The 12,037-nt window shown below is 32.5% G+C and overlaps 1 protein-coding gene across 1 annotated transcript; it reads left to right on the top strand.

The window, feature by feature from the left end:
• Positions 1 to 2,578: 2,578 nt before the first annotated feature.
• Positions 2,579 to 4,782, top strand: LOC118033207 (WAT1-related protein At5g07050). The gene is made up of 7 exons (XM_035038101.2): positions 2,579 to 2,897; positions 3,003 to 3,065; positions 3,176 to 3,292; positions 3,400 to 3,643; positions 3,739 to 3,897; positions 3,987 to 4,138; positions 4,242 to 4,782. The coding sequence occupies exons 1-7, from the start codon at positions 2,695 to 2,697 to the stop codon at positions 4,513 to 4,515; spliced, it is 1,212 nt and encodes a 403-aa protein (XP_034893992.1). The 5' UTR covers positions 2,579 to 2,694; the 3' UTR covers positions 4,516 to 4,782.
• The last annotated feature ends 7,255 nt before the right edge of the window (positions 4,783 to 12,037 follow it).

The raw sequence follows: 12,037 nt of genomic DNA, 5'->3' as shown, positions 1-12,037 counted from the left end.
ATCCTGAAATATCATTAAGAATTAAATCAATAAAAAATCTGCAGTTTATAAAATAAATAAAAGAAAACACACAAAAGAATCAATGTTGTAGTTACATCAGCAAAAATCATGACACACACTCTTTACGTGCGGCGAATGGATGACCAGATACAATTGCGATGGAAGAGTGAATTGCATGCATCATCATTCCATATTTATTAAACCGTTAATAAAGTAGGTTTCAGAGAATTAAAGAAAAGTTATATTCAAATTCTCCATCTTTAAATCTTTAATAAGCTCTAAACAAACTCATCCATAAAAATATTAAAAAAAATATATCAAAATTAGAATTTAAACTCATAATCAGACAATAAAATCAATTAAAATATAGAGATGTTTCGTGTTCAAATTCTATCTTTTATATTTTCAACTAACATGCAAGTGTGCGAATTGATGGGTTATTCCTTGTGACTTGGCTATTAGAAGTTGTGGTTATATTATATATAAAAAAAATATCAAATTAAATTAATTATTATTATTATTTGGAATATGTTAGGTTGAAATTCCCTATCTATATGATGATAGTACGTAGCACATGTTCCAGAATTCACATCACAATTAAAAGCCCAAACAAAAGAAAACCTAGCTGATATCACCCATGTAGGAGTATATATTTGTTTAGCCATTTCCGTATAGATCGAGGCTTCAAGCATCTTATCTCAGTACACTACATATATATCATGGAGAAGGAATCTTCAATTAGATCATATAAAGGAATATCCGATAATATATGCTAGATTCTATGATAACACCTCATGAATGGTTGATATATATATATAATATTTCTCATACGTACGTAATTAAATAATTAAGCAATTATAATTGCTTTCCCTATAATTAAAAAGTTGATCTCCGAATTTTTCCACAGTACTTCCAATGATATTGCCAAATGAATTTTTTATATATTGAATTATATTCATGTATTTGACCTGGTTAAGAACAGATAATTATATCAAAATTAGGAAATTAATTCATGAAAAAAAATCTCAATAATTTGATTCTTATATTAATGAAAAAAGATATGTATATTTCCTTGAATTCAACTTGAAAAACTAAGAAAATCTAGATGACAGTACATTTCGATAACTGGAAATTTGAACAACAAACGAAGGGGAGTGTTTCATGATAAGTGATTAAAACATTACTGTTCTATAATTTCTCAGTTTACTTTACGCAAAATTCTTGATTCGTTTCATGAAAAGACTGAAACGGACGGTGTCCAAATCCATATTATCTTCGTAACATTCTCTTTTGTTCAAGTAATCCATAAAATATGAACTCTACGTACGTATAATATAAGGAACAATGCATTGCCAACTTTTTTTCTTTATTCTACCCAATGAGAAACGCAAACACCCAACTTTACAAAGTGAGTAGTGTCCACCATCTGCAGCAAGTATTGGACCTTGCGAATGACAGTGGATACTTAACAGAAATCCCTTGAAGTTCCAATTAAAACACTTGTGAAAGTATAGTTAATTGCATGAATTATTGGATCATCAAAAATAAAATTCAATGATTTTCCACATTTTCATTGTGCATAAAACCCATAAAAGATAGTATAACTAGCAAAATAGACGAGTGAGCCCTCCGCCGATAACAATTACTAAAAAAAAAAAATCTCTCTCTTTGAAATTTTACCATTTATATTTTTTAATCTACATCTAAGTGTGCAATCAACTAGAGATCTCAAATTAATACTCTTTACCGTGATCTAGTTTTTGAAAATGATCGTCCACGCATGAATCGTGATTAGAGTATCATGATATATATATATATATATAGAAAAATAGAGATAATTAAGCACTAATGTCCACACAAGCTCTAGACCATAGGTAGCATGTTAGTGGCAGATCAGTTCTAGACTAGGAATCATCTTATGAGTGGAGTTAATTAAATAGTGTAGTTAGGCACATTGAGCATCCCTTCATATTAATTAATGACTCTACAATAAGGTCTTTGCTAAAAATATGCTCATAAGAAAAAAGATAAATTAATTATTGGGTTTTTTATCCACTTTGAATAAGAGTTGCTGGAAATGATCAGCTAGCTAAGCATACACAATAGGCATTACCAAGTACTGTTCCAATGGATTGATGAAGATGAATGTTTCGCAATGCCGCGTAGATCGGCCGAGAAGTCGAACCCAACAAGCGTGGAGGGGCCACCACTTCCCACCACCCCACCACCACCATCTATTACCTTTCCCCCTCCATTGGCATCAGCACGCACCAAACTAAACTCTCTTTTGTTTAGCTCTAAACTCGTTTACCACCAAGGCAAACCAATGGGGGCCCCACTTATCACAATCAAGCCTTCCCATTTTCTGCCACGTGGAGCCCACGTCAACAGGATGTAGCTAATCGGAATATTCAACGAGATCCACCATAGAGCAAATGCAACATACACGTGTGAGAGTGTGAGATTCTCACAGCCTTGAGACTATCTATTATATTACATCATCACACTCGATCACTATTTTGGATAGAAGCCTTCACACCCCGAGTGCCTATATATATATAGTGGCCTTGCTAGCCATTTTTACTTAGGAAACACACACAAGCAACTAGAACTTGAAGTCTGGTTCTCCTGATCTCTTTTTCTTCCTCTCCTTCTCATTAATTACCAAACCTTAAGCTAGGACCCAACAAAAAAATGGAGGGGAATGGTTATTCTGGAAGCTTTTTTCAAAGGAGCAAGCCTTACATAGCCATGATATCATTGCAATTTGGCTATGCTGGCATGAACATCATCACCAAGGTTTCTCTTAATCGAGGGATGAGTCATTATGTTCTAGTGGTGTATAGGCATGCCTTTGCTACTGCTGTTATTGCTCCTTTTGCCATTATTCTTGAGAGGTACACAAACATGGTAGCATGATTCAAGAGAGTGCTAGCTTTTATTAATCCTTATTGGTACGTAGTGAATGTTAATCTTTTCTGGTTTTCCTTTTTTGGGTTCAGGAAAGTAAGACCAAAGATTACATTTCCCATTTTCATGCAAATGTTTGTGCTGGGTCTTCTTGGGTTAGTATTTTCTCTCTGGCATGACATGGTTTTAGACTTTTGGAAGATATTGAAGCAAGGATGACAAGTAAATCTTAACTTCTTTCTTTTGTCTTTTATTGGTCTAACAGGCCTGTGATTGATCAAAACTTTTACTATGCTGGGTTGAAATTCACTTCTCCTACCTTTTCATGTGCCATGAGTAACATGCTGCCTGCAATGACATTTGTCATGGCAGTTCTCTGCAGGTACTATAATCAACACTCTGATTCCTCTGTATCTCTTCTCTTCGTTGCTTTATCATGAGTGACTAACTGATGTACTTGTCTGGTGGGCTTGTACTAAAAATATACAGGATGGAGATAGTGGACATAAAGAAAGTTAGATGCCAAGCAAAGGTGATTGGAACTATAGTAACTGTGGCTGGAGCCATGTTGATGACATTGTACAAAGGTAATGTCATCCATTTGATCTGGTCTGAGCATGTCCACAGCACCCATTCGTCTTCTGTTCCTGAAACTACGAACAAGGATTGGATTAAGGGTTCCATTCTTCTCATCATTGCTACATTTGCTTGGGCTTCGTTCTTCATTCTTCAGGTAAATAATAGAATGACTAGTGTAACTTTAGTTGTGGATTTGAAAAAAAGGAGTTCGAGCACTTGACTTTTTGCTACTACGTACTTATTTTACAGACAGTGACACTTACGCGGTACTCAGCTCACCTTTCACTTACAGCACTCGTGTGCTTTTTGGGCACGCTACAGTCCATAGCTGTCACCTTTGTGATGGAACACAAGCCTTCTGCTTGGACCATTGGCTGGGACATGAATCTTCTTGCTGCTGCCTATGCTGTGAGTCTCTCTCTCTCTCTACAAACTCACAGGTTCAAATATGTAATGGCAGTAGTAAAGGCACTAATAAGTGTAATTTTCATGTACAGGGAATTGTGTCATCAAGCATTTCATACTATGTTCAAGGACTTGTCATGCAAAAAACAGGGCCTGTCTTCGTTACTGCTTTTAGCCCTTTGATGATGATCATAGTTGCAATCATGGGCTCTTTCATTTTGGCTGAGAATATTTATGTTGGAGGGTAATTTCTCACGTCCTCCGCAAACAAAAACAAAAAATAGTCTGCGTTTTTTACATTTGGATTTACCACAGTACTGACTAATAATTTCTTTTTGGATTTACAGTGTTCTTGGTGCTACATTAATTGTAGCTGGACTCTATGCTGTTCTATGGGGCAAGCACAAGGAACAAAAAGAAAAAGAAGCTGAAATTATCCCAGAATCAATTAAAGAAAATGGAGAGAATGGTGACACAACAGGAATGATCCAGGACATTGAAGCTAACAATTGCACCGAGAAGCAAAGGAATCGATCTAACAATGTTACTGTACCGTCCGTGGCTATTACTGTTCCAACTTCACAGGCTCCCATGATAGCCAGGGAAGCACCAAGAACATAATTAGCTTAGGAGAGAAATGATAAAGACAGAAATAATAGAGGGTTGGCCATAGAAGCTTGGAAGGGAAGGGAAAATAAGCTTCTTTTTATATTTTTTGTAATTCCAACCTTACTATTTTTACCCCTTTTTTGCCTTTGTTTTTTACTTTTTTGTTTTGTGGGAGATAAAATCATGGGACTCACAATCTTCCATATGTAACTGTGAGCTGATATTCTGTTGATGAAAAGCTAATGAGAGAATGCAGAATCTTCCTTTTTGATTTTATAATTATCGTGTGTCCTGCCTAAACTCCAAATCGATTTAAAATTCCTGGAAATTTTGTTCCACATGTAGTAGAATTGACGATGACGTCCGAGGCAGATTCCACTCACTAGTGTGCATGTGGCTGACTTTTTTCTTGCAGTTTCCATCATGTAAGAATAGGGTGGGAATCTGACGTGCCATTTAATGTTGAGGCATTCGTTCCTAACAATTCACTTTCACCATTGCAAGCTATTCGTTTCTTTGATCACTCTTGCTCCCACTGGCATTGACAAATCAAGTATATAGTGATGGAAGCACACATCTATCTTATTCCTTTGAAGCTTCAACCTGTGTGTTGAGGATAGTTGATTACAGATCAAGTAATCCTGCTGCTTATATGTACGTGGCATTGTTAATTTCTCTGCCTGCTTTGATTTGGTGAAATCATTAAGTATATGGTATGATTAAAATTAAGAGGAAAAAAAATATGTTTCAACAAAAGAGGGACTCCCAAGCTTACTAGCCTGACATGACAAAAATGGTTCAAGTAAAAGTGAAAGCACCACCATAAAAGCCAGACATGTCTGCAGATGATATCCTTGGCCATATGGAGCTAGTTTTGTTTCCTAGGGAACAATTTCCAGCTCTGCTGTACGATTGTCTATTGGCCTCATTTACAAATTTTAGCTGCAATCAATCTCCATTGCAGCTGTAGTTCAAGAAAATCTCCTTCAACTGGTATATGATGTGAAAATAATCATCCAAGCAAAAAATATTGAAATAGATTAATGAAAAGGCAGATAAAAATTCCAGGGAAAAAAATACTATAGTATTTAAGCGATTAGCACTGAACAAAAATGATAGTGATCATATCACCAAGAAAGAGAGGAAATCTTATATAGATTCCTTTTCATCCAAGCAACAGATAATACAACTATCGTTGAGCATCAGTTGCCAAATTAAAGTTTCCAGGATAATTAAGAAAAGTAATAGAATAAATTGTTTCCTCGCACTTTCTGTATGTATCTAATGATAAATAACCCAGATGGAAATGGTAGAAATGAATATTTTGTGTTGATTAGCTCTTCAAAAATTAATTAAATGTCTTAAGATTTAAAAAAGGGCAAAGAACATAATTGTCCCTCATCTATCAAGTGATTCTCAAGTGGGCCTCCAAACAAAACAAATTCCCAATTGAACCCTTCTATCAAACATCACCCAATTAACCTCCATCAACATTTATGGGGGGGAGAGGCTTAAGCTTAAGACAAATAAATCCTCATTATTGTGACTTTAAAAGCAAAATTGTTAAGACAAGGGGTTAATTTAATAGGGTCATGTCCAATAAATGGGCCGGGGGACCCAATTTGGAATTATTTTCTGTTTGGGGACTCGAATTGGGTTATCATTCTTCCACGCCTTAAATATGATTGTCATTAATTCTTGTTTATTTAATCCGGGATATATATTTTTACTCGAAATTCATTTCTCTTCCAATGGATAACTCGGGAGAGAATATAATGTCGAAATTTTGCACAAAATGATCAGACACAAAGTGATGCAGACAATGACTTGAAAGTTTGGAATCCATTGAACATAGCCTCAAAATATGTTTGCATTTTCGAACCAGACATGCCTATACTACGTGCAAATGTTCTGATTCCTAGTTTCTATTTAGTACCATTAAGTGCTAAAGTTGCTGTGCTCTCACTTGTTAGGATAATATCACCACCTCCTTCATATTCCACTTTGATCATCTCCTCCGTAACTTCAGATATATATATATATATATATATATATATATATATATATATATATATATATATATATTCGAATAAAATTAAAGCATCCATCACCTCTTACAATCTCGAGTTGTTGCCGTCCTAAGATTGATGTAATGCATACCAGGTTGATTCTCACGTACTAGCTAGGCTAGCTCATATGTCCTCTAGGATTTGCTATAAACCTGTGGAATAATATTGAAAAGTTGCATTTTGCATTATTTAATTGAAATCTCACATTGAGATTTTCATGTTTTTTTTTAACCAATGAGACAAAAACGGTACTTCATATTCAAGGGGAGTTTTAACTAGAAATTATAAGGAAAATTAAGGTAATTAAATTGAGATACCAAGGTCAAGTCTTTCCTATTTTTTAAAATCTCCAAAAGGGTTAAAAAGCCACTAATTGTTGGTTTCTCCATTAGAAATTAAGCTGAGTGGAAGATTAGGTATCAAAGGATGATCAAGGACAGAAAATCTTGAGCTTAATCTAGACTTTCTCCATTAGAAATTAAGCTGAGTGGAAGGTTAGGTATCAATGGATGATAAAGGACAGAAAGTGTTTGAGCTTAATCTAGACACTCCTTAGCAACATGGTTCATAGCCTTTCACGTGTAAATTCCGATTATAATATGCCAAAATCCACCAAGGAAAGAAAGAGATTAGTAGTAGTGTTGCAAGATTGAAATATTATAAGAACACCGGTCTCAATGCGTCCAAGTGGATGTATTATTGGGCTAGTTTTTTCTTTTCCTGTAAAAATTCTTAGTCATAATTTCACTTGCAAATAGCCCGGAAGGTGGACTCATGACAAGAGAAAGTAAAATTCTTCTCCTTTTGGGCTATTTTTTTTTTTAAGAAATCCGTGTTATATACGGTTTTATTCATATATCTAAATTCAAGATTTTGTCTAGACATTGATTTCATTTTTTCATGATTTATCGTCATTAAAGTAAAATCACATTACTTTCAGCAAACTGCGTTGTGATGATCTCTATTCCGTGGCATAGATATTTCTCACATAGTCGGCTAGCTTGGAATCAAAATAATAAAAAAATAATTTTTAGAAATATAATTCAATTAGTTGGATTCTAAATTTGTTTTTTAAATATTACCGGTTCGAGTCTCATAAATCTCAGGCTATTAAAGACTTAAATAATTATTAATTTTAAAATTATGAAATTAATCAAGATATGTACAAATTGTCAAATATTTATATTAATAAAAAAAATAAAATTATTTGATTAGTGCTTGTGTGTTATAGTAAGTAACGAAATAATTATTGTCAAGCAAGGCTGCTTAATTCGACAGTAATCTATTATTACTTTTTAATTATTTATTTATTTTGATTAGTAACAGAAGCAATTATTTTCCAAATTTGATAATGACAACTGCTTTGATATATACCACTTGAAGAATTGTTGTGTTGCATGGAAATCACTAGCACTGAAAATGATTATGCAACATCGATTCTCCACATAATTTTTGTAGCCTACATCTGCCCTTTTTGTTTTGTTTCTAAGCACTCTTCTAAGTCCCTTTGTCCTCTAGCAAGGGGACACTCAACAAGGCCCAAAATCAATCTTATATTAAATATCAATCCCCACTAAGTTTTATTTTATATTTTTCTTTAGTGCAATAATTCCCATATGATGGTTTCTGCCATCACCTAATTGTAACTGAGATCTTGATCCGGCCCGAGATTAATTTATTTTGCAGACTCGCCACTAAATATTCAAGATTGAGAGAGGAGTACTTGAGCATCCAATATTAATATATTTATAATTGCAAGTGAAAGATCCACTTATCGATCCATGATAAAACATTTGTCATAAAATTTATTCAAGTTATTTACATTAGAGAATAATATAAATCATATCCTAGAATTTTACCTAACAACTTAAACTATTGAGTGAAGATGATTCTTTAACATGATATCAGGGGCTTGATGACCAAATAGTCACGAGTTCAAATTTTTTATTTATTTATTTACATGGGTGTCCGGACCAGCTTGCACGCACCACGACTAATCCCACGACCAACTGAACATCCTGCAAACCCAGTGAGCATATAAGGCACCGCGGGGGTGACAAGCATGTACAATGAGATTTGAACCCTGGTGCAAAGAAAAGGAACAAGCCCTTTCCATCGCTAGACCAAAACCTCAAGTGCGGTTGTGTTGTTTTAAGTTAACGGTTGGAGGATGTGCAGTGCTTGGATTACATTGGCCGTTTAATAAAAATTAAACATAATATAATATAGACATGTTCAAGTTTCAAGCTCAAAGAGCTTTTATTTGAGGGGATATGTTAGAGCTAATAATATAAATCATATCCTAAAACTTTACCTAATAGCTTAAGCTATTGGGTTGAGATGATTCTTTGACAATTTATTTATCCAAAATTTTTTTTTTTTTTTTTTTTTTTGAAGAATGACATATAATATAAATAGAATCTATAAATTAAAATTTTTAATTTTTAATTAAATGATTTTTTAATCAATTTTATAACAAAGTTTTAATTTAATTTAAAATTATTTCTAAACCAAATAAATTTATAACTTTTTCCATGAGGCAAATTTTAAAAAATAACTTGAATCAATATTTTACAAAAGTCATATCGAACAAAACCTTAATATGAAGACTAATTCTAATATTTAAATTAAAAAAGACGCATCTGATTTGGATTTAATTACAAGACTCAAAGATAACATCTTAAAAGAAAATTCATATTTAGGCCAATTCAATTATTTTCTATAGAAAGGAAAGGAAACTCAATAGAACTTTTCCAATTCAATTCCAACCAAAGGGCTCGGCTTTTATGCTTGGCAAAAATCTTCTTTTTCCTATTTCCTTTGATCATGAAAAAAAAAATCAATATCTACGTCGATATATGTAGAAGAAAAATTGTCTAGGAAAAAGTAAAAATCATACAAAATTTAAAATAAAAAATAAAAGCCAGGAGTAGGTCGAGCCAGTTGACAAAAAGGAAGCCTAAATGAGATAGAAGCTTTTAGCAGGCTTTAAGAGATTCAATTCGGCTCGGTCTAAGAAGGCTGGAATCTTCAGCAACCCAAAGTATCTTGATATTAAGCCCATGCCAAGATCGAAATGGTAACGATTGTTCAATGGAGCTCGAGGACAAAAATCAGAATCCAATTTCCAAAGACTTGTCCTCGAAGTCTTCTTTGGAAAAAGAAGCCCAAAACTAAAATTCGGGATTGCCTCGAAGAAAAATCAGAATCCGAGTTTTAACTATAATTATAGAATTGTGAAGTTACTGCTAGGATTAACTTGGGAAAAAAAATATCAATTATATAAGAAAATAAAAAAATAAAAAATAAAAATCAAGATTGAAATAAAAAATAAAATTTATTTGTGATTTATAGGAAAAAATAATTAAAAAAAGGACCAAAAAAAACATTCACAAGAATAAGGATCAAAATTGAAATGAAAAACAAAAAAATTATTGAAGGGTGAGATTGAAAAGAAAATTATATTTAACAAAAAGCCCCAAAAAATCAAAAGAATAAGAATCAAATTAAAAAAAAATAATATTTAGCAAATTGAGATTGGAGGATGAAATAAAAAAACAAATAAAATTTCTATAAATATCCAAAAACAAAAATTAAAAATCAGAATAATAAGGAATGAAGTTGACATACTAACAACAAAGATATTTTTTATTTTTATAGCATTAGTGCAAGAGATTCAAAGTTTTATTATCTTTATATTTTTTATCCAGTAATTTTGAATTATATATATTATAAGATACATAAATAAAGGACTCAATTGGATGTTGGGTCTAGCAGGGTGCAAGACCCAAATTAACTTTGAGTCTAGCACCGTACAGGACCTAATTGGGTGTTGGTTCCTGTCTGGTATAGGACCTAAAATTCCTTTAGATCCTGCCAGGTATAGACTCATATGGGTGTAGGGTCTTGCCAGTGCAGGATTCATTTGGGTGTTGGGTACTGCACGGTGTAGGATCTAGAGGGATTGTGGGTCCTACCTGTGCAAGACTCAAAATCAAATTGGATCTTAATGGCACATGACTCAAAATTCAATTGGATATTGCCTAGTGGTGTAAGATTTTTTAGTTTTTTTTTTTTTTTTTATGTTGCATGTGTTATATTGTTATTAACAAATTTAAAGTTTAATTTCTTGAAATATAAGGTTTCATGGATTAATAAGATAAATTCCATAGATGTGGATTATATCAGTTGGTTACGGTTAATTAAATCCAAATTTGTAATTTTAAAGGGTGCTCAGAATTTAGTTGAATCTGCACAATTCTTCTTCTTCATATTTAGAGCTTATCATTATTTTTATTTTTATTTTCAATGTTAGGAAAAGTAAATTAATCTCCATACAAATAAAAAAGATAAATTGTATAAAACTTCCTTCAAGCCTTCAACTATTGAGAGTCAGGTGTATTTATAAAAATATATTTATTAAATAAAAAATGAATTTGAGTAATAATAATAAAAAAAAAAACTAAATTACCCAAATAATTATTTTATATTAAATGTCAGTTGTTGAACAAAACTCTAAAGTAAAAATCCAATATTAATGATAGTTACATATTGTAGTGCTACTGTTTCTTGATTTTTTTTAAAATATAATTTTTTTAAAAAAATATTTTTTTATTATTATTTTAATATATTAAATATAAAAATTAAAAAATAAGCTCTAGTACCACCAGAACCCAACAACTTTAAATCTTGTCTACCACCGTAACCCAACATCTAATTGGAATCATTTTGCTACTAGGACTTTATATTTTTAAACTCTTTTATAACCAAAACAAAACATCTTTTTTTATATATATAATTTTGTTGAGGAGCTCTTTTAAATTTTTTTGATTATTTAGTTCACATAGCTAGCCTCTAATTAATCTGTGTCTGCAGTGTTTTTCCTTAGCTCTTGTTAGTATAAAAATGATTTACAATCACACCGATGCTTATAGTCCAGCGATGGCAAGGATTTTCTTGTTTCTGCATTCTGGATTCAAGTCTCAGCGTGTACGTCTGTCACTTTCGCGGTGCCTTACATGCTTAGTGGGTTTGCAGGATGTTCAGTGAGTCATGAGTTTAGTCGTGGTGCGCACAAGCTGACCCAGACACCTATATAAATAAAAAAAAAAAAAAAAGATGTACAATCATGTAATCTAATAAATATTGAATCAAACCACCTTAAATTGAATAAAATTAAAAAAAGTAAATCCGTGCATACAAAGTCCATGTTTCCCAGCGAATTGTCAGACAAGAACTGACGCAAAGATAAACATCAAAGATAAACATCACAAGAGAGAATGGATGTGTTGGGATGGAACCAGACTTTTCTATAGAAAGGAAAGGAAACTCAAAAGAACTTTTCCAATTCAATTCAAACCTGGCAAAAATCTTCTTTTTCCCAATTCCTTTGGAAAATGTAAGCAATTGTGAATTTTCTATCATTATTTTGATATTTATAATTATAACTGATCATGAAAAAAAAT

Source organism: Populus alba, chromosome 16 (genome assembly GCF_005239225.2).
Source record: "Populus alba chromosome 16, ASM523922v2, whole genome shotgun sequence".
NCBI classification, from domain to species: Eukaryota; Viridiplantae; Streptophyta; class Magnoliopsida; order Malpighiales; family Salicaceae; genus Populus; species Populus alba.
Note: the sequence above shows the minus strand (reverse complement) of the source record. Positions and strands in the feature narration are given on the sequence as shown.